We start from the raw sequence: 22,608 nt of genomic DNA, 5'->3' as shown, positions 1-22,608 counted from the left end.
TAATGTTTTCATTTGAACTCCATCCTATGGAGACGTTTGCTTGATGGTGGTCAGGAAATGATTCATTTGTACCCCCTACAGTAATAGTCCATACAGGACGCTGGCCAGCCCATTTGAGCCATAGCTAAGGGTAATGGAGCTGGCTGGCCGGAGATTCCCCAGGGTGAAGCCATCAGCGATTGTAATTTAAATGAATCATCTAGCTCTCCTTCGGGAAGCACATGATGAATAAATGTATATGAACAAATCTAATTGGCTCGTTGAAAGCTTTTCAAAGGCGTGTCAGCACTTCAGAGAGGCCGGTGGAGGTGGGGGGAGAGAGGGAGGGTGGAAGGCAGTTTCTTTCTAACCCTCTTCTCCGGCTACAGTGATCAAGAGCCTGTATTAATGGAGAGTGTGGACAGAAGCGTTCTTGAGAAAGGGGAAATAGGGGAATGGAAGAAACAGTTTCCATTGTTTGCTTCTGTTTGTTTGGGTTCCTATATCCAGACAAGCTGTCAAAGATGCATGTTGTGATGATATTGACTAGAAGAAAAAAACTAATGAATGTTACCTGAAGGAAGACGGTTTATTTGATTTGTTCCATAATTCCCGTCTTTGGCTCTTGTATTTCACCATAAACCACAAGCCAACAGATTTAAGATGATTTTGAATGTCCCTTGAGCAAAGCCCCTCCATCTAAAACCGCGCACACACACGTGCCCAGATACAGCCAGATAGAAAGATTATAGTACTACGCCTTTGTCATCATAATCTCTTTTATGAGAGGCTGCACACAGATCACAATGTGTAAATATTAAACAGATTAATAATCACAAACAAGGCTGGGGAGTAGATGTTCTGGATCCTGTGAGCCCCAGAGAGTGGAAGGGTGGGGGGGAGGGTGGGGGTAGGGAGGGGGGTCAGGCTGGGCGAGGGACGACATGTTCCATGCAGCTCCTGCCTTCCCTACAATTAGACTGATTTATTCAGAGTTATGCACTGAACACACAAATGGCAGAATACATTAACAAATGAGATAACATGAAAACAATGATAATGAATGTGTTTTTTGAGTGTGCGTGCGTGCAGTGTGTTGTTTTTTGCCTTTCCTTCTCAAGGCCAGTTTCCTGATGTCCGTTATCTCCTTTCTTCTGTGTGTGTGTGTGTTGTGTATGTTTGCGTGAATACAGGCTGTGCCTTTGTCAAGTTCTCCAGCCATGCAGAAGCACAGGCGGCCATCAACAGCCTGCACGGCGGACAGACCATGCCAGTGAGTACTCACTTTACACAGACATGCGCAGACAAGCGCACACACTATACACAGCCCTTCCCCAGCAATACCCACAACCACACGCACATACATGTATGCACACACATACATAAATCCTAAGAATGTCTAAATACCATACAAAGAATGAGAAAGCACACATACACACACACATACACTGGCACAAGTGCATACTCACACAGAGCTCTGCCCTCAAAGTCTCTCTTTTCAAAGTAGACAAACCCACACACACACAGAAAGACTCGCATACATCCTTGGTGAGTATTATTGTATACAAAAGAAGTTCCAAGTCAGCATCCAGCTCTTTCAGACAGAACAGCTGAACATTGTATATGTCTCTTCTGGGCGTGACTCAGCTTATTTAGCCTGTTGATGTCCCATTCGCCTGCCTAATAAAGAAAGCGTATGATAATTACTGTCAGGAAATACATACTGACATCACTTCCTGTAATTCATCTTCAACAGAGGACTTTACAGAATTGGAAAATGTTGCGTTTGGAAGTGCCAACTGCAGTGTGTAACAAAAAATGGTGTTTCTACCTTGTCTTCCTCGTTATTGTATTACTGCAAAAGCTTAACCAACACATGACGACAAACCCATTATTGCCTACCCTGCAATCTTGTCAAACTGCAAGTCTTACAAATTGGCTTGTTTTTATTATCCTGAATTACAAATGATTCAAGCCAATATTGCCATATTGGTCTGTAAATATGAATTCACTCCAAGCCTCTGGCAGAAAGACACGTGGAGAAGACCTCTCCACTTACATATTTGAATGATTTTCATCACAGTGGAGTAGAAAAAGGGTAGCTCAGAAAGATTACACTTTACGTAACTTGGATATTGTGTTAAAGTGGCTATCTAGCCTAGACCGAAGCAGGCCAGGCCAGGCCAAACAAGCTACGGCCAGGTCAAGCCAGAAAAAGTTGGGCAAGGCCAGGCCAGAACATGCCTGGCTAGACCCAGCAAGGCTGGTGTCCCACTGTATCAATCCGATTCCAAGCACCTTAGATCTGCTGCACACGCATACACAGCCCCAGTCCAAAGCGACATACGGACCCCCAGAACACACAGACAAGGCTATATCCACAGCCATCCAAAAGCTCATTAATAATCTATATTATCCATATCTCTCCCTCTCTGCCACACCTGTTCGCTCCCTCACTCCCAGTCAGATTAATAGGCAAGGTGGCCATTACCACACAGCTAAGACTGCTACCGGGGGATGCAGTTCATTTGGATAATATCACTGCCACATGTCGTCAACAAGCTGCTAACAGGAGGCGGGATCCAGAGAGCGTGCCGTCGTCCGTGCCAGCTGTGTGGTTGGAGATGAGACTCGCACAAAGAGTTCTCTCTTAATGTTCTCTCTCCAGCATCTGTGTAAGCTGGCACACGCCCCAGGCCCCATAAATAATACCTGCACCCAATATACACCGGTTCCCTCTAATGACGGCCTTTAATGAAGCTAAGAGAGGGAGGGGGGGGGGACGGTGAGGTGCTGCGTGCGGGGGGGGGGGGGGGGGGGGGGGGGGGGGGGGGTGACGACGACAACACTGAAGGGCACTGGCTGATAGATCAGGTCAGAGCCTTAATTGATGCTTATTGTGGTTCGCAGGCGCCCCGCCCGAAAGTGAAATGAACTTAAAATGTGATCATGCCCAACTAAGTGTTTTTTTTCTCTCTCTCTCTCTCTCTCTCTCTCTCTCTCTCTCTCTCTCTCTCTCTCTCTCTCTCTCTCTCTCTCTCTCTCTCTCTCTCTATCTCTCTCTCTCTGTCTTTCTCTCCGCTTATATTTTTCTTTCAATTTCTCTCTCTCTTCTTTCTCTCTTCTCAGTCTCTTTCTCTCTTTATTCCTCTCAACCTCTCCCTCCATTTCTTTCTCTCTCTTTTTCTCTGGCTCTGCACTTTTTCTCTGCTCTCTCTGTTTTGATCAGTTTGTCCCCTTGCTCTCTCCTGCTCAATTCAACTCTTGAATTAAGGCTTAGCATAAGATAGGGACAGAGAAAGAAAGAGATGGAGAGGGAGATAGAAAAGAGAGAGAGAGACACAGGTGGCAGATCTTCAAGTGCTGGAGCCGGGAGCAGACAGCACCCAGCAAATTGCAGACAATGTCGTGTTGGGTGTCGCAGCAAGCCTGACAGGACCTGCAGAGTACACCGGCATGAGTAGCAGCAGAGAGAGAGTGTGAGAGGGGAATGTGTGTGTGTGTGTGTGAGCTGGGGAAGTGTGTATGAGAGAGGTGAGTGTGAGCTCTCTGTGTGTGTGAGAGCAGAGAGTCAGATTAATGAGAGATAACACCGAGCTGGAAAGCATGTCACATAGTGCACAGTCTGTCAAACGCTAGCTGGAAGGACGGAACTTGTTTCTCTGTCTGGTTGTTTGTGTGTTGCTTGACAGCCACATGGACAAGTAATGGTGTTTGTTTATATGTACATAAGTGTGTGTGTGGCATGTAAGTGTGTGTGTGTTAGCATGTGTGTGGGTGAGTGTGTGCATACACAATAGTGTGTGTGTGTGTGTTAGCTGGGGGGCTGGGAGGTGGGGGGTTTGGGGCGGGGAAGGAGAAGGGGAGAGGGTCAGCTCCATGTAGCAGGCAGTGAGGATAGCCCCGGACAGACTCCAGCGCTAATGAGACACATGCCTCCCAGAATGCCTCAGGAAGTGGACTGCTTCAAGGAGGCAGGGCCCCAGGGCCTCACACGCTTCATCTCATGACCAGACAAACTTTGGAGTTTGTTCGATTGCTTCAGTTATTGTTTAGTATTTAACCCTTTGAAGAGCATGATCATCGCCTCCACATTCTTTTCAGTGTTTTTTGGGGTAGGAAAGATTTGCTGTACCGACTCATAGACTACAAGGGCTCTCTAAAGCTCATCCTTGGGAGAATTAATACAGTAGGCTATCTAGAACTAACATGATTCAGTCAACCAGCTAACTATTAGACTCAGGTGTACAACATTAGGGTTGGAGTAATAACCAAACCGTAACTCCCCAGGAACCGCTTGAATGCCAATTTAGTGTCTATGAAAATGTGAACTATTTTAGTATTAAAGATATTATATTTGTATGTTATATATTTATTATTTGAACAATATAGATCGACCGTGGAACATGCCATTTCATTCATATTCCGCAAAGGTGGCGTTTTCCATATTGTTTCCCATAAGCTGGATAACGCATGTCTTCTTTTTTTAATCGTCTGTCTATGACACACTTTTCACATCCTTCTGTACAGATACAAGCAGAATACCGTTTCACTTTTGTAGTTTATTTCTAATCCCTCAATTACAGACTTGTTTTTTTTCTCCTTCGCATATTTTGGGGGCTAATACGAAATCCAATATCGGAGCTTCTCGCCAGTCAAGTGTGTTGTTCTCGAAATTAGATTAGTTTTTGAACCTGTGACAAATTCCTCAGTTGTACCTGTCAGAAGTGAAGGCTCCCTGTTGGCCCTTATCAAATTCACTGAATTCATTTTCGTTAGAGATAGGAGTCATGCCGGCGCCGGTTATTATTCTGTTTGTTTTGTCAGGGTGAGATGAGAAAAGAGAGAGGACAGGACAGAGTAGAGGAGAAAACAGGACAGAGCAGAGGAGAGGAGGAGGAATAGACCAAAAGAAAGAGGGGAGGCTGTTTTGCATCTAGGGTCTATTGTCTTGGCTGATTCACCACCTGCTCCTTCATTACATGGCCCTTTGCATTTCTCCTATTTCCTCCAGACCTATCCCACAATCCTTTGGCGTGTTTTGCTTCTCTGAAGTCCTCTTCTGCTCTCGTTGATCCGGCTCTAGATCCAGCTAGGATGCCTCTCGCATCTACAGAGATATGACATCCTTTCTTCTCCACACTCCCCCCCTCCGAAAAAAGAAAATTCTAATGAGGCGAGACTTGTCATTCATTTTTCAGGGGGAGATTTGTTTTCTTTTCGAAGGACTTCTCAGGCGCCGCCGTCTGTCACAGAGACGAAGGCAACGCCACGGTCTGAGTTAGTGCGTTTCACTGCTGCATTCACCAGATGATGTCTACCGATCTTCAGTCTGTGCTGTTCGCTGCTCTGACAAATCAGGCTGGGCCAGGCCAAACCAGACCAGTCTAGTCCGTTCCTGAGTCATGCCTGTGTGAACAAACCATGCCTCTGGCTTTCTCCATCCATTCTTCATGAGGTAATACATGAATAAAGGAATACACAGATAACATAAAGCACGGGGATAGATGTTGCTTAAATGCCAGGGCCCCTTCCACCAAGGGAGGGAAGCTCAGCGCCAGAGGGAGTTGTTTGCTCTCCGGCGACCTCATTAAATCTGACAGGCCAGTCCCTCTCACTGGCCTGGCCAAGTTGGGCAGAGAACAGGGAAAGGGCACGAGGTGGGATGCAATGAAATGAGAAAGGAGCAAACATTGTAGCGCTGCAGCCGAGCTGCACTGTATCGATTCAGCTAATTGAAATGGCATCTTGGGAGCCAGAGCAGATGGGTCCCCCTCTGGGTCGGTGGGGTGGAGGTGGGGGGGGAGGGGGGCTGGGGGCAGGGATGGGCCCCTCGCTCTGGCGGGAGACGAGATGAGAATCAGCACCCCTGGGGTGCCCGCGGCCTCCGATACCCTAACACAAACATACTCACTCAGCCCAAAATGCACCGACACTTTGACTCTCTCCAACACAGACATGCACCCGCACGTACTGCACAGTGTGTTCTCATCCTCATCTCTCGCTTTTCTTTTCTTCAGAAATACGGTATGAAAAAGCTTGAATTGGCACTGAAGCTGCCACCGTGTGACACACCCTCTGAACGACAATTACAAGTTGTGATGATGGAGTCCTTTCCTCCCCTTGTCTTTGCTTTTTACGAGGTGCCTAATCCCATCCTGCCTTCCCCCTGGCTGGCTGTGTCCTTCTGTCCTGCTCTGCTCCTCTCTTTACCAGCACGCTCCTCCTGTAATTAGATAGGAGCTGAGGCCTCTTGACAGTGTCTCAGCCTGTGTGTGTGTGTGTGTGTGTGTGTGTGTGTGTGTGTGTGTGTGTGTGTGCAAGCTCTTTGCTGACTGCCCTCCTGCCAGGCAACCTCCTCTTCTCCTCTCGCCCTGTCCTCCTCTCCTCCGCTCCAGCTCTTGGACGTCACACGAGAAACTCTGGTCTCTGTCTCTCAAATGATTTAATTGGATGCAAAGTCAGGAGCGCAGACATCAATACGGCACTATATCTGCCATAAAGCAGTGTCATTAGTCAATACTTTGCCCTGCACACGCCAAAGGCTTTTGTCAGAGCTAATTACCTGGCGTTGTATTCAGTGGAGCGGCAGGCCGCGATACGGAAAGGAAGAGGGGGGGGCTTGCTCCTGGGGGAGAATGCTAAGGATCACAGTCCACTCCCACTGCACACAGTAGACCCAGCCAAGTCCAGCCGAGCACAGATCACTGGTAAGCCCCAGCCCCCTCTGACAGACTGCAGTAATTGAAGATGTGCTTCACGGCTCCGTGGGGACTATCCCAGAGAGGACTGTTCTTCTTCGAGTTCAAGGGGGGGGGTTCAAAGTTCTGGAAATGTTGGTGTTTCTTTACACGCGTGCGTGTGTGTATTAGTCCCAACTGTCGGTCCTCTGTGTGTGTCTTTCTGAAGGGCGCCTCGTCCAGCCTGGTGGTGAAGTTTGCCGACACGGACAAGGAGCGGACTCTGCGCCGGATGCATCAGATGGCGGGCCAGCTTGGCATCTTCAGCCCCATGACCATCCAGTTTGGGGCCTACGGCGCCTACTCTCACGCTGTAAGTCTCGGCTCGGCGGGCGAGGAGACGGTGAGCTTTACACTCTGACAGCAACGTTAGCCTAGTTTAGCTTAGCTTAGCATATAACAGAAACACTTTCCTGACTGTGTCATTGCTGTGCTTAGGCACTGAGCCGTAATACTGTGTTAAAAGCCCAAGCATTCACACATGAAGTCACAGCTCCTTAAGTTTGGAGACAGCAGCATGTGCACTCACACTCTCTAGCTAACAGTTCACCCTTCCAGGTGAGAACCACCCACTCAAACACACTCACACACACACACACACACCATTACACACGCCCACAACCATGCTGTATGTACTCACACGTTCTATTCACACACACACATACACACTACTGCTCATTATAGTGTTTCTGGCTATAACTATCAGCTGTGTATGTTTATGGGAAGTGGCCATTTTAGGGCTGCAGGGCTACACCGGCCTGTCTGTTCTAGACTGGCTAGGGCCAGGCAAACATAGATGGAACAGTAAAAATCGACTGGTCCTGCGGCTATTTCACCCCCCTCTCACTCTGTCTCTCTGTCTCTTGCTCTATCTCTCTTTCTCTCTCTCTCTCTCTCTCTCTCTCTCTCTCTCTCTTGCGCTCACTCGCTCTCTGGCTCTCTATCTCTCTCCTCCCTCCATTCGCGTTTGTCCTCATACCATCTCCATCCTCGCTATCCCAACTTCTCCGCTCCCCCTCTCTCATGCTCCCTCCACGCTCTCCTCTCCACCTGTCTATCCCCTCTTCTGCCCCTCAGCAGATGATGCAGCAGCAAGCAGCCCTCATGGCTGCCTCCCAGGGCTCTTACCTAAACCCCATGGCGGCCATCGCTGCTGCCCAGATGCAGCAAATGGCAGCTTTCAACGTCAACGGACTGGTGGCCGCACCCATGACGCCCTCCTCAGGTACTGTGTCGAGTCTCACAGTTTGGTTGTCTGTTTTGTGGTTTAGCCTTCAGTGGCTCTCAAAAATGTGATTAGCTGTGCCAGTTTAGCAGTTTTTTCCTGCTGCATTTTGTTTCTCTGCTGCTTGCGCTTTCCCTCCAATGCTATGCTAACTGTTATACTTAGTATGATATTGTTAGTTAGTATTAACTAACAATAACTATTAGTAGTTGTGTTAAATTTGAATTAGTGTTAGCATCAGTGCTATTTAGTGCTGTGATTTTATAGATCCTATGCGTTCCTCATGGTCTCAGTGTTTTAAAACTAAAGAGAAGAGGGAAAAAAACGTGCGTTGCTAAAGAGAATTACTTTGACAGACAAGAGACAACGTGTGTGGAGTGAAGCATGATTGGAAATGATGTACGATGTAACCCAGTCTTCATTGGCAGCTGGCAGCTTATAGTCTTTCTCTCTCACTCACTATTTCTGTCTCTCTTTCTTTCTCCACCTGCTTGCTCTCCCTCTCTCTATCTCTCTCTCCCTCTCTATCGCTATTTTTCTCTTTTTCCTGTTTGTGTGTGTGTCTGGGAAGCAAGCCAATCTGATGACTTTGGATGCAAAGTCCTTGGCTTACACAACATAACAGCAAAGATTTGTGCCAGATAATCCCAGACCTGAGTTTGACCCGTCTTCCTAGCCCTTGTTGTGAAGGGCTCTGATAGCTCGACACTAAGTAGGCAGACTGCCCCAAGCTAGAGTCTCTGCCAATGAATTAAATAAAGTGGCTCTCTCGCCCTGGCTGCATCTAGCATTTGTAATCCATAAAGCCTATATACAGCAGGTAATGCCTATCAAACTTTAATCCTACATGACTTAAATGTCCTCCTCTGGGATTAGGACACTGGTAATAATCCATCAACTATGAAAGGACGTTGACAAGGTGACAGGTGTGACATGTGACCAGGGGGAGGAGAGGGCACTGTCAGACAGAGAGGCCTCGGCCCCTGTGTCCAATTAGTTACTGGAATTAGGTGTGACTACTTAAGTGTGTCTGTGTATATGTGTGTGTGTGTGTGTGTGTGAGTGTGTGTGTGTGCATGTGTGTGTGTGTGTGTGTGTATGAATCACACCCCCTGTGGTCTCAGTAATGAAACAGGCTTCTATTTGCAGGCACCAGCACGCCCCCGGGCATCAGTGCCACGGCTGTGCCCAGCATCTCTGCTCCTATCGGGGTCAATGGGTTCAGCACCCTGCCGCCCCAGAGCAATGGCCAGCCCACCTCTGAGCCCATCTACACCAATGGGATCCATCCTTACCCAGGTGAGCCAATCAAAAGGCTCTATTACCAAGGTGAGCCAATCAAAAAACAGTATTACATGGGTAAGCCAATTAAATATTGTATGTATTTGTTTATGTTTGTCATTGAAATGGGAGCTGTGTAGATCTTATTGACTGTTTTGGTTATAGAATATAAAATGCATTTCAAGCTGTTAAAAGAGTCAGCCAAGCTTTCATGATAAATCCATCAGTCCATCCATCAGTCTATCATGGTTAATCTGAGGAGGCTCCTTAGTAGCCTCTTAATGTTGTCTGCTCTGCTTGTCACACACACTTGCTTGATTCCTGCATTATGTAAGGCATCTGCACTGGTAATGAAGTACAAAGCGATGTGTTTGACATGTTGTTAATATTTGATGCAAACATCTGGGGGCACATGGGCATTTTGAAGAACTGTGAAATATGACAACTCAAATCTCTCTCTCTTCTTTGCCCGTTTCCCCATTCCCCACCATCTCTATCTCTATCCTACTCCTCCCCCCCCCTCTCTCTCCCTCTCCTTCCTCCTCTTTTTTGCACTCTCCCCCCTCTCTTCATCCCACTATCTCTCTCTGCAGCACAGAGTCCGACAGTGACTGACCCTCTCCAGCAGGCTTATGCGGGTGTGCAGCACTATGCAGGTGATCTGCCTCTCCTGTCTCCTCTCCATCTGCCTGTCCCTCCCTCCCTCCCTCTACCTCTTACCCCCACTTCTCTCTCTCTCTCTCTCTCTCTTTCCCTTATCCCCCTCACTTTACCTCGCTTTACCTCTCCATCCCTCTTCCTCTCCCTTCATCTGTCTTTCTCACCAGTAGACGGGCTTGCACCAGGCAGGGTAGAGCCCAGAGAAATGGCCAATTTTCTCTCGGATTAGGACACTTTACATTAGGATTTGGACGGATTTCCAGTTGACTTGATTATACACCCTCACAAAAATCTTAATTCCAAAAGCACACGAGGCAGCGCATCTTAGAACCTTCCTCACACCCTCCAACTGTACATCACAGGTTAAATGGACAAACTCTAAAATCCAATTCTGCTTCGACATACCTGGTACATTTACGCCTTAGCATTGTGTGAGAAGTTTCTCTCTCTCCCTCTCCTTCTCTCTGTTTCCCTATGGTTAAACATTGCCTTCTCTTTGTGTATTGATCTGTCAGTGGACTAGGTCGAGCCTCCAAGCCCAAACACAATTTATTCATCTTCCGTCTGGAAGAGACATAGAACAATGGAATAATGATCAAGTTGTTGTGTGGATTCCGAGCGCTGAGATGTGATGCTTCCACTTTGCCTTGTGCCTTTGCAACAGCAGCCTACCCTGCCGCCTATGCACCTATAAGCCAGGCGTTTCCACAGCAAGCAGCCATCATTCCACAGCAGCAGAGAGAAGGTAGGAGTAGACGCTACCTCCCCGAGATCAAAAGGGGACAACTGCCATGTTTCGTTCTAATGTTGCTACGTTGCTTTGAATCAGCCTGGCGTTGGTGGGGGGGGGGGGGGTGAGGGGGGCAGGGGGGGGGGGGGGTGCGTGCTGTGAGCAAGGGACCAGGTTGTAAACTAAAGAACAAAAGAAAAGGAGACTCCTTCTTTGAAAGAGTGGAACATTAGCAGCAAGATGGAAAGTTAGTCTGTCATTATTCAAAAACTGCACTAATTCAAACTCGCAGTGTTCCACTGGTTAATCAGTCCATTACAGTGTGTTTAAGTGGTTATAAATATTCATTCGATTAATTAGCTACATGCATAATCATTTATTAACATTCCTAGTTTTAGTGTGGATAGAACTGTATAAAAAGTAATAAAGCATAGGATATAGGATAACTGTAAATCACTCCTCTTGACTTCATTTGTCAGATATGATTATTCATTTCTGTTATTGAATGAGATGGCTTGGAATGGTATGTCATGAATATTCAACAGCCATAAGCAAGTGTACTAGTATTGCTTAAATGGAGGTGCTGTTACCAAATGTCTGTTTATGAGGGATTTTGCCCATAATGAAGTCACTACACATGATGTCCCTAGGTTATAACGTCTGTGTCTTCAGTCACACCTCACTACAGTAATACACAAACAAACACACACGTCCATACCTGTTATTTCTATGTTTTGGCTTGACTCCCAGTGTGTCCCAGTCTGCAGCCCTCAGTATCACATAGAGACACACCTCATCTAACCACCAGCTTGGGGGAGTCAGACTGCTGCCTCTCTATCGATATCACTCCTTCTGTGTGTGTCTCTCTCTCTCTCTTTCTCTCTTTCTCTCTGCCTGTCTCCCTCACTCTCTCTTATTCTCACTCCTCTACACATCTCTCTCTCTATTTCTCTCTGTCTTTCTCTCCTTGGCAGCCTATGTCTGTGCTCCATCAGTAGGAGGAGGGGTGGTGCTAGGCTCAGCAGAGCAGGCCTTATCAGGCTTCCTACCAGCCACAAGCTCATCTTCTCATGCTATCACCCCCAGCTATGAGACAGGGTCGAAGCCAGCCAGCAAGGCAGCAAGCCAGCCCACAGCTCTCTCTCTCTCTCTCTCTCTCTCTCTCTCTCTCTCTCTCTCTCTCTCTCTCTCCTCTCTCTCTCTCTCTCTCTCTCTCTCTCGCTCTTGCTCTCCCACATTCTCGCATCCACTGTTTCTTTCTAATCCACTGTCTGTCTCTCTCCTTCTCTTCTTCACTTTCTCAATCTCACTCAGCTTCTTCCCTTGCCTCATCAGAGGCTTCTATGTGACAGCTAGGTGTGCAGGAGGGATGGAGGGATAGAGGCAGGAAGGGGAGGAAGGAGGGAACGGGAGCCATTCTTACTGTCACACAGTAATTGGTGACTTGGGAACAAACAATACTCTATCTCTTTCTCTGTCTCTCACTTTATCTATCTATATGTCTGTCTATCTATCCATCTATCTGTCTGTCTGTTTACTATCATCTGTTGCTTTTTTGTCATGTAACCTCTATGTTGTTCGCCCCCATTCCCCTTCCCCCGTCAGGACCAGAGGGCTGCAACCTGTTTATTTACCACCTGCCCCAGGAGTTCGGAGACGCTGAGCTCATGCAGATGTTCCTCCCTTTCGGCAACGTCATCTCTGCCAAAGTCTTCGTGGACCGAGCAACGAATCAGAGCAAATGTTTTGGTAAGTCACACAAAATAATCACACACAAAAATCTAGGGAAACGGTTGAGGAGTTGGTCGGGGTATTTTGGCAATCTCCTCATGGCCTACTTTGGATTCTGCAATGAGTTTGTGATTCCTTTTATTCCCTGTGTCTATCCTAATCAAGCTGCAATTAATATTTTCCAACGTGTTCTGTGTGAGTGAGCAGCGGTTGGGGGTGGGGGCACACTATACTCTGTGGGTTAAACCCATCAGTGGATGCGTATCACATATTGCCTGGGTAAGAGGAGGTGTACGTGTGTGCGTATGTGTGTCTGGTGGTGTGGTTTTGTACATTGTCCTTAAAAACTCAAATTCCCAACCGTCTTTCAGACTATTTTGCATTAACTGTAGACCGCATCTTTCCCGGCCTTCAAAGTCCATGGTGATCCATGCCTAAGACAATGCCCTCAGTCTCATAGCTTCCCAGCCTCCTCAGCCTAACAGCCTCCACAGCCTCTACCCTAACAGCCTCCCCAGCCTCTACCCTAACAGCCTTCCAGCTTCCCAGCCTCTCTAGCCTACAAACCTTACAGCCTCTTCAGCCTCCCAAACGAACGGCCTGCTTCCCCTTCCACTACACCCTCCCCAGCTTGCAAACGGCCCAAGCCTCCCCGCCTAACAGCCTCCCCAGCCTCCCCGCCCAACAGCCTCCCCAACCTCCAAACCTATGCCTCCCCAGCCTCTCCGCCTAACATCCTCCCCAGCCTCCCCGCCTAACAGCCTCCCCAGCCTCTCCGCCTAACAGCCTCCCCAACCTCCAAACCTGCGCCTCCCCAGTCTCTCAGCCTCCCCAACCTTGTCAGCCTCCCAGCCCCACAGCCTCCCAGCTGCCCGACCCCCCATCTTCCCACCTGATGCAGCACCTGTCTCCCAAACACAGACAGCCCATGCTTAACCAGAGTGGACAGAGAGAAACAGGTGAACCCTGCAGTCTTTAAAAGACAATAATAGACCTGTGTGGGCCAAGCACATACGCATAGACAGCCTCTCCCAAGGGAGATACAGAACCTTTGAGTTGAACATGGCCTGTCTAGCAAAGCAAATACTGTTTAGAAATACTATCTCAAATACAATTTATACATACTCAAATACTTAAGGGTGAGTTGGATTTTTGTAAAGCTTTTGAGGTCAACCAAAATTCATTTAACCAGTAAAGAATAGTAATAGTCACAAAAACACTCACAATTTCTTTCAAATACTTGAAAGTGTTTGACCCAGGTAATCAAGCTGTGCCCTCATATCTTGCACTGCAGTTGAGGTTTATCATTACTACTGACAGTCAGTTGCTGAGGAGACAGGACAAAGACATTTTGACCTTACTCATCCTGCTATCTTATTTTCCCAGCTATTAATTAAGATCTTGGCTGAAAAACAATAATTTAACCTCTGATTATTTTTTCTCCTTCTCTTTTTATAGCATGAGCCCCAGGGCCCTGGTGAGAGACATTAGCAAATGAGAGTGAAGATGCTGTGCATTAAGAGAACTTAATCACCAAGCTCCTCCAGTGCCGCGCAGAGCAGAGTTTCTACCCTGCTTCATTTCAAAAGTGGGAGCGTAATCTGTTAACAGATGCGGCACACATGCACACACACACACACACACACACATAGGACACACACTCATAGACAATTAGCATGCATAGTTCAAATTCTATCATCATGATAAAGAAATCAGCTTGTCACAAACAGAACATCCCCCAAGAAGGCTATGACAACAACACACAGCGATAAACACCCCCTCAACGAAAAATAAAGAAATGAATGTTTTTCCATGACGATGGATGCGCATGTCGTGGCATCCACTCCAACAACTATTAATTGTTGGTGTTGATTAATAATGTAAAATGTCAGACGTGAAAACCAGACAGGGAATCAGTCAGTCAGTGCCCAGGGTGTGATTAGCGTAAATGCTATATGTGTTTTTTCTCCAGCTTTAAACCCTATTTTACAAGCGATGGCTTTTGATCCCAGCAGGAGGGCTGGGTGGGATGTGGGAAGGGAGAGGGTGTGTTGGTGTATGAGCGTTAGTCAAGGTTCTTTAGGGATTGAACGTTATTTTAATCCTTTGTCTTTAGCCACTCAATATTGACATTTAAAGGTGATCAAAGCTCACCCTTCTAAGTGGAATTAGCCAAGTGAAAATGGATTTGAAAAGGTCTGGGGATAAGAACACACACAAACATCCACCCCAACACGCGCACACACAGACATATGAGTGCTGCAACACCTACTTTTAAAATAGACTCTGCTGTTTTTAGACTAACCATCAGCACCGCAGAGGGCTGTTCTTAGAATTAGAAGTCAGACTGTGTTGCACGGAATCCATCAGTACTTACACGCTTCCATGACTGTACCTGAGTAGTCACTTGTAGACAGACCTCTGCATGTAGTACAAGACTGCCCAATCCCCAGCCCCTCGCTCCCTCACGTCTGTGCCCTGTCCTGGTCCATGGCTGGGTTATTTGATACAACCCGACCCTTGTCTTTCCAGCTGTGGGATGCAGTGGAACAGGAAATTATGATTTCAGATAGTTTTTGGTCAGGTTTAACAGAACCAGTTTGAGGGGGGTTGAATTTGTGGCCATGGCTGTGAACATGCCCTGGTGAAGCGCTGTGAAGACGGCAGAGTTGTGTAAAACATCCTTGTTAAACTTCCGACTGATTTGCATGGTGTAAATCCTAGTTTACCATCTCCCTTTACTCCTCTGCCCGACTTCCATCCTGTCCTCCTCCCTCCCTTCTCTCCTCTGTCTACTGGGCATTTCTTTACTCCACCCTGACAATTGCCCTTTTGGTGGATGGAGGGATGGATAGGGGGATGTAAATGTGAACAGGGGGGTTTATTGCGGCAGGGTGCGGGAGAGAGGGATCGCTGCTGGCCTGACAGGCTCTTCCTTGCTCAGTTTGTTTAAAGGGTTTGTAAAAGCAGCAGCCTTATCTCGGCCCAAGCTGACAAAAGCCTGCCCTCTCCCCCCAAATTAAATTGGACCCATAGCGGCACGATCAAATCAGCTGGCAAGCGTAAAATTCCGGCCGTCAATCACTGAGGTGTCTGATAAGAGTGGGCAGTAGTCCCAGTGTGGGGGGGTTGTAGGTTGTAGGGGGAGGGGGGGGGGGGGGTCTATGTTGGAGGGGGAGGTGTTCGAGGAAAAGACAGTGTTGGAGCTGAATAAGGCCAGAAACCTAGGTGATAACTCACAGGCACCTCAGTCTTTGTGGAAACCAGCCAGCAAGTCATTCAACAAATCAGTCAGCAAGTCATCCAGCCAGCCAATAATTCATTCATTCAATCAGTCAGTCAGCCAGTCAGTCAACCAATCAGAACTCCCTTTAACCTCCACCATCACAAACAATGCCCTGCCACCACAACCTTCAACCCTGCACCTCTTACACCCACACACACATCTGACACCTTATGGCATACAACTAGTCTACACACAGGCAAGCATGCAAGCTGACATGTATGCAAACACACACATACACACGCACACAGACACACACCTTGTCAAACTCAATGGCTCCCTTCACACGCAGCAGGACTGAACATGTACAGGTTTTCAGCTGGATCTCAACCCTACACGTGAAACGCTTATCTCTTTCTCGCCTGCATACACACTTTTATTCAAATTACACCAGTCCTTCAACACTCGTCAGCGTGGCAGTGTCTGATATGTATGTCATTAACCATTTCTGTTATTTCCTGTAATCATCTTTTTTATTTCACAGAATTTCAATTAACCTCATGAATGGAGAAAATAAAGCCCCTTTTGTTGTGTCATTGTTAGAATCTAAAAAGACTCCCGCTTTCTCTTTCCCTCCCCTCCCTTTTCTTTTCTTCCATGCCCCCCACCCCCGTCTTTGTCTCAGGCTTTGTGAGCTTTGATAACCCATCCAGCGCTCAAGCGGCTATCCAGGCCATGAACGGATTCCAGATAGGCATGAAGAGACTGAAGGTGCAGCTCAAGAGGCCAAAGGACGCCAACCGACCTTACTGACCCATTGGGCGCCCACACCCAGGTAAGGGCAGCCCACATGCCAGCTTGTGCCAGGCTTTGCCAGCTTGTGCCAGGCTTTGCCAGCCTGTGCCATGCTGCACGGCTCTACCCTGGCCTCTTCACAGTACTCAGGGTCGAGCGGCAGACAGGCTCCAGGGTACCACCCCCCCCCCCCCATACAGTAACAACAGCGAGCTGTACTATCTAATTATTCTGCTGCTCATGTTCCCATGCTATCATGATAAGTAATCTATCCAATGTCTGCTAGACTGTTTGCACAGGATACCTACATTATAGTTTCCCCATTGCAATTTGCATCATTTGCATTGAAACAACATTCATGTGTTTTTATTTATTTCTACACTATAGCCAGGAGGTGACATGGATGGCATGCAATATGTCTAATAATAAATGTTATTTTAATTGGTCTGATAGCATTCAAATGAACATGTGTTGTGCTAATTGAAAGGAACCTGTCAGAGTAGACTGCCCGAGGAGAGGGGGGATTGATTTTGATGTCGCACCTTGCGGGACAAATGAAGAATGTCCTGAAAGCGTTGACGACAGGCCAATCATTATGACATGCTCAGTGTGTCTCTAACAACAAGTCTCTTAAAACAAACAGGCCTTTCAGTAACATCAGCAGGAGGTGTGTGTGTGCTTGTGTGTATTGGTGTGTCTGTGTGTGTGCTTGTGTGTGCGTGTGTGTTTGTTTGTAAGAGAGAGAGAGAGAGAGAGAGAGAGAGAGAGAGAGAGAGAGAGAGGAGGGGAAGGAATTTCAGAGTGTGCATAAGCGAAAATGTGTGTGTGTGTTTGTGAAAAGTGGGGGGTATCTCTATCCACCTTGCCTCTTTCAGTGTTCTGTATCTATGTTTTATGAAAGCACATTGTCTGGTTTTGTTTGTGTTCCATGTTCTTGTTGTTTCATCCAGCCACTCCACCTGTGAGGTTTTATGTTGTAACATGACTTGCTGAAGAAAAAAAGGTTTAACATTAAACCAAACTTTCTGAAAGGCATCAAATGAAACTCTGCTTTTGAAGTTCTGTTTGCCCCTAGGTTTGTAGATCCTTCAAAAAGATGACAGAGTTTTATCCAGCAGTACACTCAATGATCTGGACTGTGGACATTGTTATGTATGTGTTTTTTTTTAAAGGTGTGCTTCAATTCTTTTGAGTTTTAGCAGTATTTCCTGTCTCTACTCACAGCAATTGGTAATACAGCCCTTTTTGGAGTCAAGCCATACTAATATATAATGTAGAATTAATAACTTATCATGTTTAAAATGTGAAATGTAAAATACATTATGTAATATATGAATAATATAGATTCCGTTTATTGAACAGCAAAAATGAATAATTCACTTGTTACATTTTGTATAGTGCTTAGAGATATCAGAGCTTTAGATGTAGCACTTATTTATGTTGTACAAATGCAGTCTTAGCATGTCAGTATACTAAAGAAAATGTGGATAACGTGGCTTTAGTATTTTGTATTATCAGTAGCATGACCTTGAACTTTTAAATTAGGGACCTGTCACAACAGGAGACAAGTCCATTTTACTATGTACTGTTTTCTGACAACCTATTAAGTGTTGTAAAGATAACCATATATTTTAGAAAAGGCTTCGCTGCCTTCTGCACATACAACATCATAGCAAACAATGGAAGGCAAAATATCCAATTACTTGCGCTCAGAAATATGTATTTGGCTGGCAGCCTTATCTTAGTGAATAGAAAGCACCAAGTCGGTCTTTTAACCTGTAAATGTTCTCAAGCTAAAAGTATTTCAGAAATGCTTTTAAAAAGTAAGGGCTATTATTTTGTGTTTTGTTGAAGGTTCTTTTTCTTTCTTCCTTTTATATTTGTTTGATTTGTTTACTTATCATTTGGACAGTAAAAATTCGCCTTCATTTGCTGTTGTACTGTGATCTTGTGTGTTTTACTTTCTCTTGTGTCCAGTTCAGTGTCTATGAATATTCTATATTATGCACCTCTCTCTATATACATATTCACTTACCACTGGTGTTTATGCAAATGAAGAGTCTACATTCTGTTTAGACAGAGGACTTGACACCTGTTTCTGGCACCTCAAGACTCTGAAGCGTCGAGGAAAAAAATTGAGCTTTTTCAATCAGCTGCTCTTTAGTTGAGAGATAGCCAAGATGACCCTATGTTTGTGCAGCCAATTAAATCTGCTCCATCAACACAGAGAGCGCAGACAAATGTTGACACTCCACTCCTCCACACACTCCATCTGCACCAGGGCTGCTTCTGCGGGATTGTTTTGTTTGCGTAGCATGAGGATCACTTCTCATATATTTATTTATGAGCAGGCCCAACCAATTACAATAGGATTGCAAAGCTGCAGGCACAAGCTTGGCCCCACGCAGCAAGAAACCACTCTACGACACACACATACACAGATATCATCGCACAAATGCACTCTTAAACACATAGACACGCAAGACACGAACAGATTGGGATTGGAAAAACAAATATCTCAAATTGCCCCATTACAGTTTGTTGTTTGGTTTTCCAGTCTAGGCCTCTCTGTGTTATTTTGCTTTTGAAGGATGTAGCTGGCATACTTTGTGTAACATGAAACCCTCCGTAGCTTACTGTACTGTGGCCTGGTCCTAGTGTTAATTATCACACCATAAACTAAATCATTAGCACTTCCAATGATGGATGCTACCGGTCTCCTGGCTAGCTGTACAGTGGAAGCGGTTGTTCCTGTGTCATTTACACTCAGTGTCTGTTCTTACAGGCCAACCCTGAGAAGACCTAGTGAACAGGTTTTTTGTCCTATACCCTGCTACATTGGGGGTGCATCCTTCAGTGGCATGAAGTAAACTCAGGCTAGCCATCAGCAAGTCTGTCTGGATGGGCCCACATTTCCAGCTCTCTAATTGCTGGTCTCTTTCAAACAGTGTTGGAACACTGAGCATGTTCTGATAAAATTGCATGCATTATGGGAATATTTGATACCCAAATAAAGCTCTAGTGTCCGTGGAAACAAAGCACATTTTATTTTGTTGCAAGGTTCTCAAGAGTTTTTTGAGAATTTGTCTTTGGTTTTTAAAAGTTTTTTTTGGTTTGTTTGTCAGTGTCAAAATCCCGTCTGGAAAAACCACAGAGGACTGAAGCAGATCCATCTTGTATGTTTTTATTTCAGTCTCGGATGGATGTGGTGCATGTCTGCTTTGAATTAGGGGTGTGTTGTGAAAAGCTGGCATGTCTATAATCAGGTCTGCCAGCTACAAAGGCCTGCATCTAATGGTACTGCTTTCCTCCACACCTACGAAATAAGTTAGCATCTCATCTCCCATGGTTAAGATATTATCCATTGTAAAATGGTAACAAGCTCACTCGAGAGAGAGAGAGAGAGAGAGAGAGAGAGAGAGAGAGAGAGAGAGAGAGAGAGAGAGAGAGAGGGAGGGAGGGAGGGGAGGGAGGGAGGGAGGGAGGGAGGGAGGGAGGGAGGGAGGGAGGGAGGGAGGGAGGGAGGGAGGGAGGAGAGAGAGAGAGAGAGAGAGAGAGAGAGAGAGAGAGAGAGAGAGAGAGAGAGAGAGAGAGAGAGAGAGAGAGAGAGAGAGAGAGAGAGAGAGAGAGAGAGAGAGAGAGAGAGAAGGAAAGAAAGTAGCAGGCGAACATCCCTCCACAGCGTCAGCTTTTTTGGTACTTTTCTCAGAGAGAATGATGAGCTGTGATGTAGTCTCTCTTGAATTGCATTACAGGGACAGTTCAACCCCACCTCCTTATTTTTTCCTCTTGCCTGTAGTGCTATTTACCCATTTACGTGGTTTTGGTCTGAGTTGCCAAATGTTGTTGACTTCAGAGCGGTGGTGTGGTTGGTAGGAGTAGTTTGGAGTTTGGTAGAAATACATTTTTCCTACATGAAATTGCTCACTACCAGGTCTGTGGATAATATTGAGGGACCTGGTCATAATTTCTGGAAAGAGACATTGCTGTTGAGTAAAAAAAAAAAAAAAAAAAAAAAAGAAATGTATATATATAAGGTTTTTAGCACCACAAGACTAGCCCAATCCAGTGTTATTATATTCTAGAGAAGGCAAACTTCTTTATGGGCGATATCTACTCAACTCTGCAGCTCACAGCAAAACAATCCATATGGATAAATAATATTGTACAGGTAAGAGGGAACATATTTATTTTTGATTTTGAACTGTGCCTTTAAGGCTCAGAATACATTAAGTATGATTGCCTCACAAACAAGCTGTTATAAACACCAATGAGAGGCACATACAAACACATCCAATGTGCATCCGTCAAGGTGTTGCTTTTGGCAGAGAGGGGATTTAGGGGAGTCAGGGCGTAGCTTTTAGATTTTTACAATATGTGTCACAATATGTTACAGTTCAAGGATCTCAACACACATTGCTACATTATTGTAATATATTTCATCAGACAGCAGCTATTTTTCATTGTTATCTTCATATTATCATGTCCACATCTGTGTGTTTCGTTCGTCCTAGGTGTGTGTCCCCCACCCCCCACCCCTTCACCGCCTTCTCTCTGTTGTCATGGGGACCTGTTCCAAAGTCCTAAAATTAGGCTACCATGCAAGAGCTTATGGCTCTTTTCAGGATACATCTCATTAGGTCATGTTTGTGCTATGGGATCAGTTGTTTTAAATAATAGGACCTATTAGGATTAGCTTTGTCGCTGCGCCCCAAACTCACAAATGTCTGTTCCACAACCCACCGTCCCCTTTACACAAACATTTATTAGAGATTGACTGAACACTCTTCTCTTGCTCCTGTGTGCTTCACATGTCGTGCCTGTGTATGTGTTATCTAGTAGCCAGCACCCTGCACCCTGCAGACAGCAGTCATGCCACAGACTGACTTCTCTCTGTCTCTCTCTCTCTCACCTATCTCTATTTCAGGATGAAGGGCCACAACACCTTATTTCCACAAGTGCAGTATAAAGTACAAAGACTTCTTGCTCTGCTACATATCATGAAAGAAGGGTGGTCCCTTGATCCTGCTGGAAACTGGCCGAGAGATTGGGTGACTAAGGAGAAGGAGCCTGGAGGTGACTTTTTTTTCTTTTCTTTTCTTTCTTCTTCTTCCTTTACTTCGCAAATGCCTCTTTTTTTCCTGTTTTGCTTTGGCGCCTGAAGAAGAGGATTGTTTGCAGAGACCAACTTTTTGCTGCTGTTTTTTAGACAAGATGGAGACGTTTATAGACACATTATGCTCAAAGCATGCATACTGACACAGTTATATATAGACACACACATACACACAAATAGATCAACCAATGCACACCCACACACACATATACATTTACAGACAGGACACTTGTAAAAAAAATTTTTTTAACAAGCTCTTATGTACATGTATAAATATGTGCAAATGCCAACTCAACAGACAAACAAACACATACACACACACACACACACCAGCCTGCTGCCATTTTGGTTTTTGTGCCTACACAGGTGTTGTGCTCTCTGACAGGGCGAGCTCTGAAGACAAGAAGATGAAAGGAGGAGAATCCAGGATAATTTACATGCATCATTCCTTAGGAAATAGGGACCAAAGGACTAAACGCTTTTTAAAAGAATATAAATATATAAATATATAAATATATATTTAAAAACTCTTACCTTGTAGCTGCAAGTATTACAATTTAATAGTAGTCAAAAAAAATCATTAAAATCAATATCCAGTGGCCTACTGTAAGTATGAATAAAAGAAAAAGGAAATAATGTGTAAATTCAAAAAAGACAAGGAAACGTAGTACCAATGGGCTGATTATCTGTTCTGGTTGGTGTTTCTGAACCAGGTTGTAGAGTAGAAAAACGTAGAAAACTAGACTAAAGTAGATTTGCTAATTTTTGCCGTTGTTTTTTAAAGAAAAAAAGTACTTGAAACTGTAAAGAATGGGGGCAAATGTAGGAGAAAAAAAAAACATTTTGTCAGTCCATGTGGGCTTTGAGTCTTTCTCTCTTGGATATTAAGGTTCGGCCACTGGATATCTCGGTCATCATGATGTATAACTCACCGCACTCAGACAGCTACAAAAGAACTGTTGTGGAGGAAACGCAGAAAAGGAAAAAAACTGATTTAACTTCCTAGAGTCTGCACTGGACAGGGTGCAGATACAACAGGCTTCCCACTAGCCTTTGTGTTTAAGCGACAATCCACTGTAAAGACCAAGCAAAATGGACATCATGTGTTTATCCTTCTTTTCCTTTTTG

General features: G+C 45.6%; 1 protein-coding gene across 1 annotated transcript in view; it reads left to right on the top strand.

Annotated features, from left to right (window-relative positions):
• celf6 (CUGBP Elav-like family member 6) overlaps positions 1 to 21,954 on the top strand; it is a 34,689-nt gene extending 12,735 nt beyond the window's left edge. Inside the window, exons 3-11 of the mRNA XM_047015153.1 lie at positions 1,173 to 1,252; positions 6,889 to 7,062; positions 7,797 to 7,944; positions 9,094 to 9,273; positions 9,819 to 9,881; positions 10,550 to 10,630; positions 12,221 to 12,364; positions 16,255 to 16,404; positions 21,292 to 21,954. Coding sequence (XP_046871109.1) covers positions 1,173 to 1,252; positions 6,889 to 7,062; positions 7,797 to 7,944; positions 9,094 to 9,273; positions 9,819 to 9,881; positions 10,550 to 10,630; positions 12,221 to 12,364; positions 16,255 to 16,382 — 998 coding nt within the window. The 3' untranslated portion in view covers positions 16,383 to 16,404; positions 21,292 to 21,954. The remainder of the gene's footprint in view (positions 1 to 1,172; positions 1,253 to 6,888; positions 7,063 to 7,796; positions 7,945 to 9,093; positions 9,274 to 9,818; positions 9,882 to 10,549; positions 10,631 to 12,220; positions 12,365 to 16,254; positions 16,405 to 21,291) is intronic.
• Positions 21,955 to 22,608: the final 654 nt, after the last annotated feature.

Source organism: Hypomesus transpacificus, unplaced genomic scaffold (genome assembly GCF_021917145.1).
Source record: "Hypomesus transpacificus isolate Combined female unplaced genomic scaffold, fHypTra1 scaffold_277, whole genome shotgun sequence".
Lineage (NCBI taxonomy): Eukaryota > Metazoa > Chordata > Actinopteri > Osmeriformes > Osmeridae > Hypomesus > Hypomesus transpacificus.
Note: the sequence above shows the minus strand (reverse complement) of the source record. Positions and strands in the feature narration are given on the sequence as shown.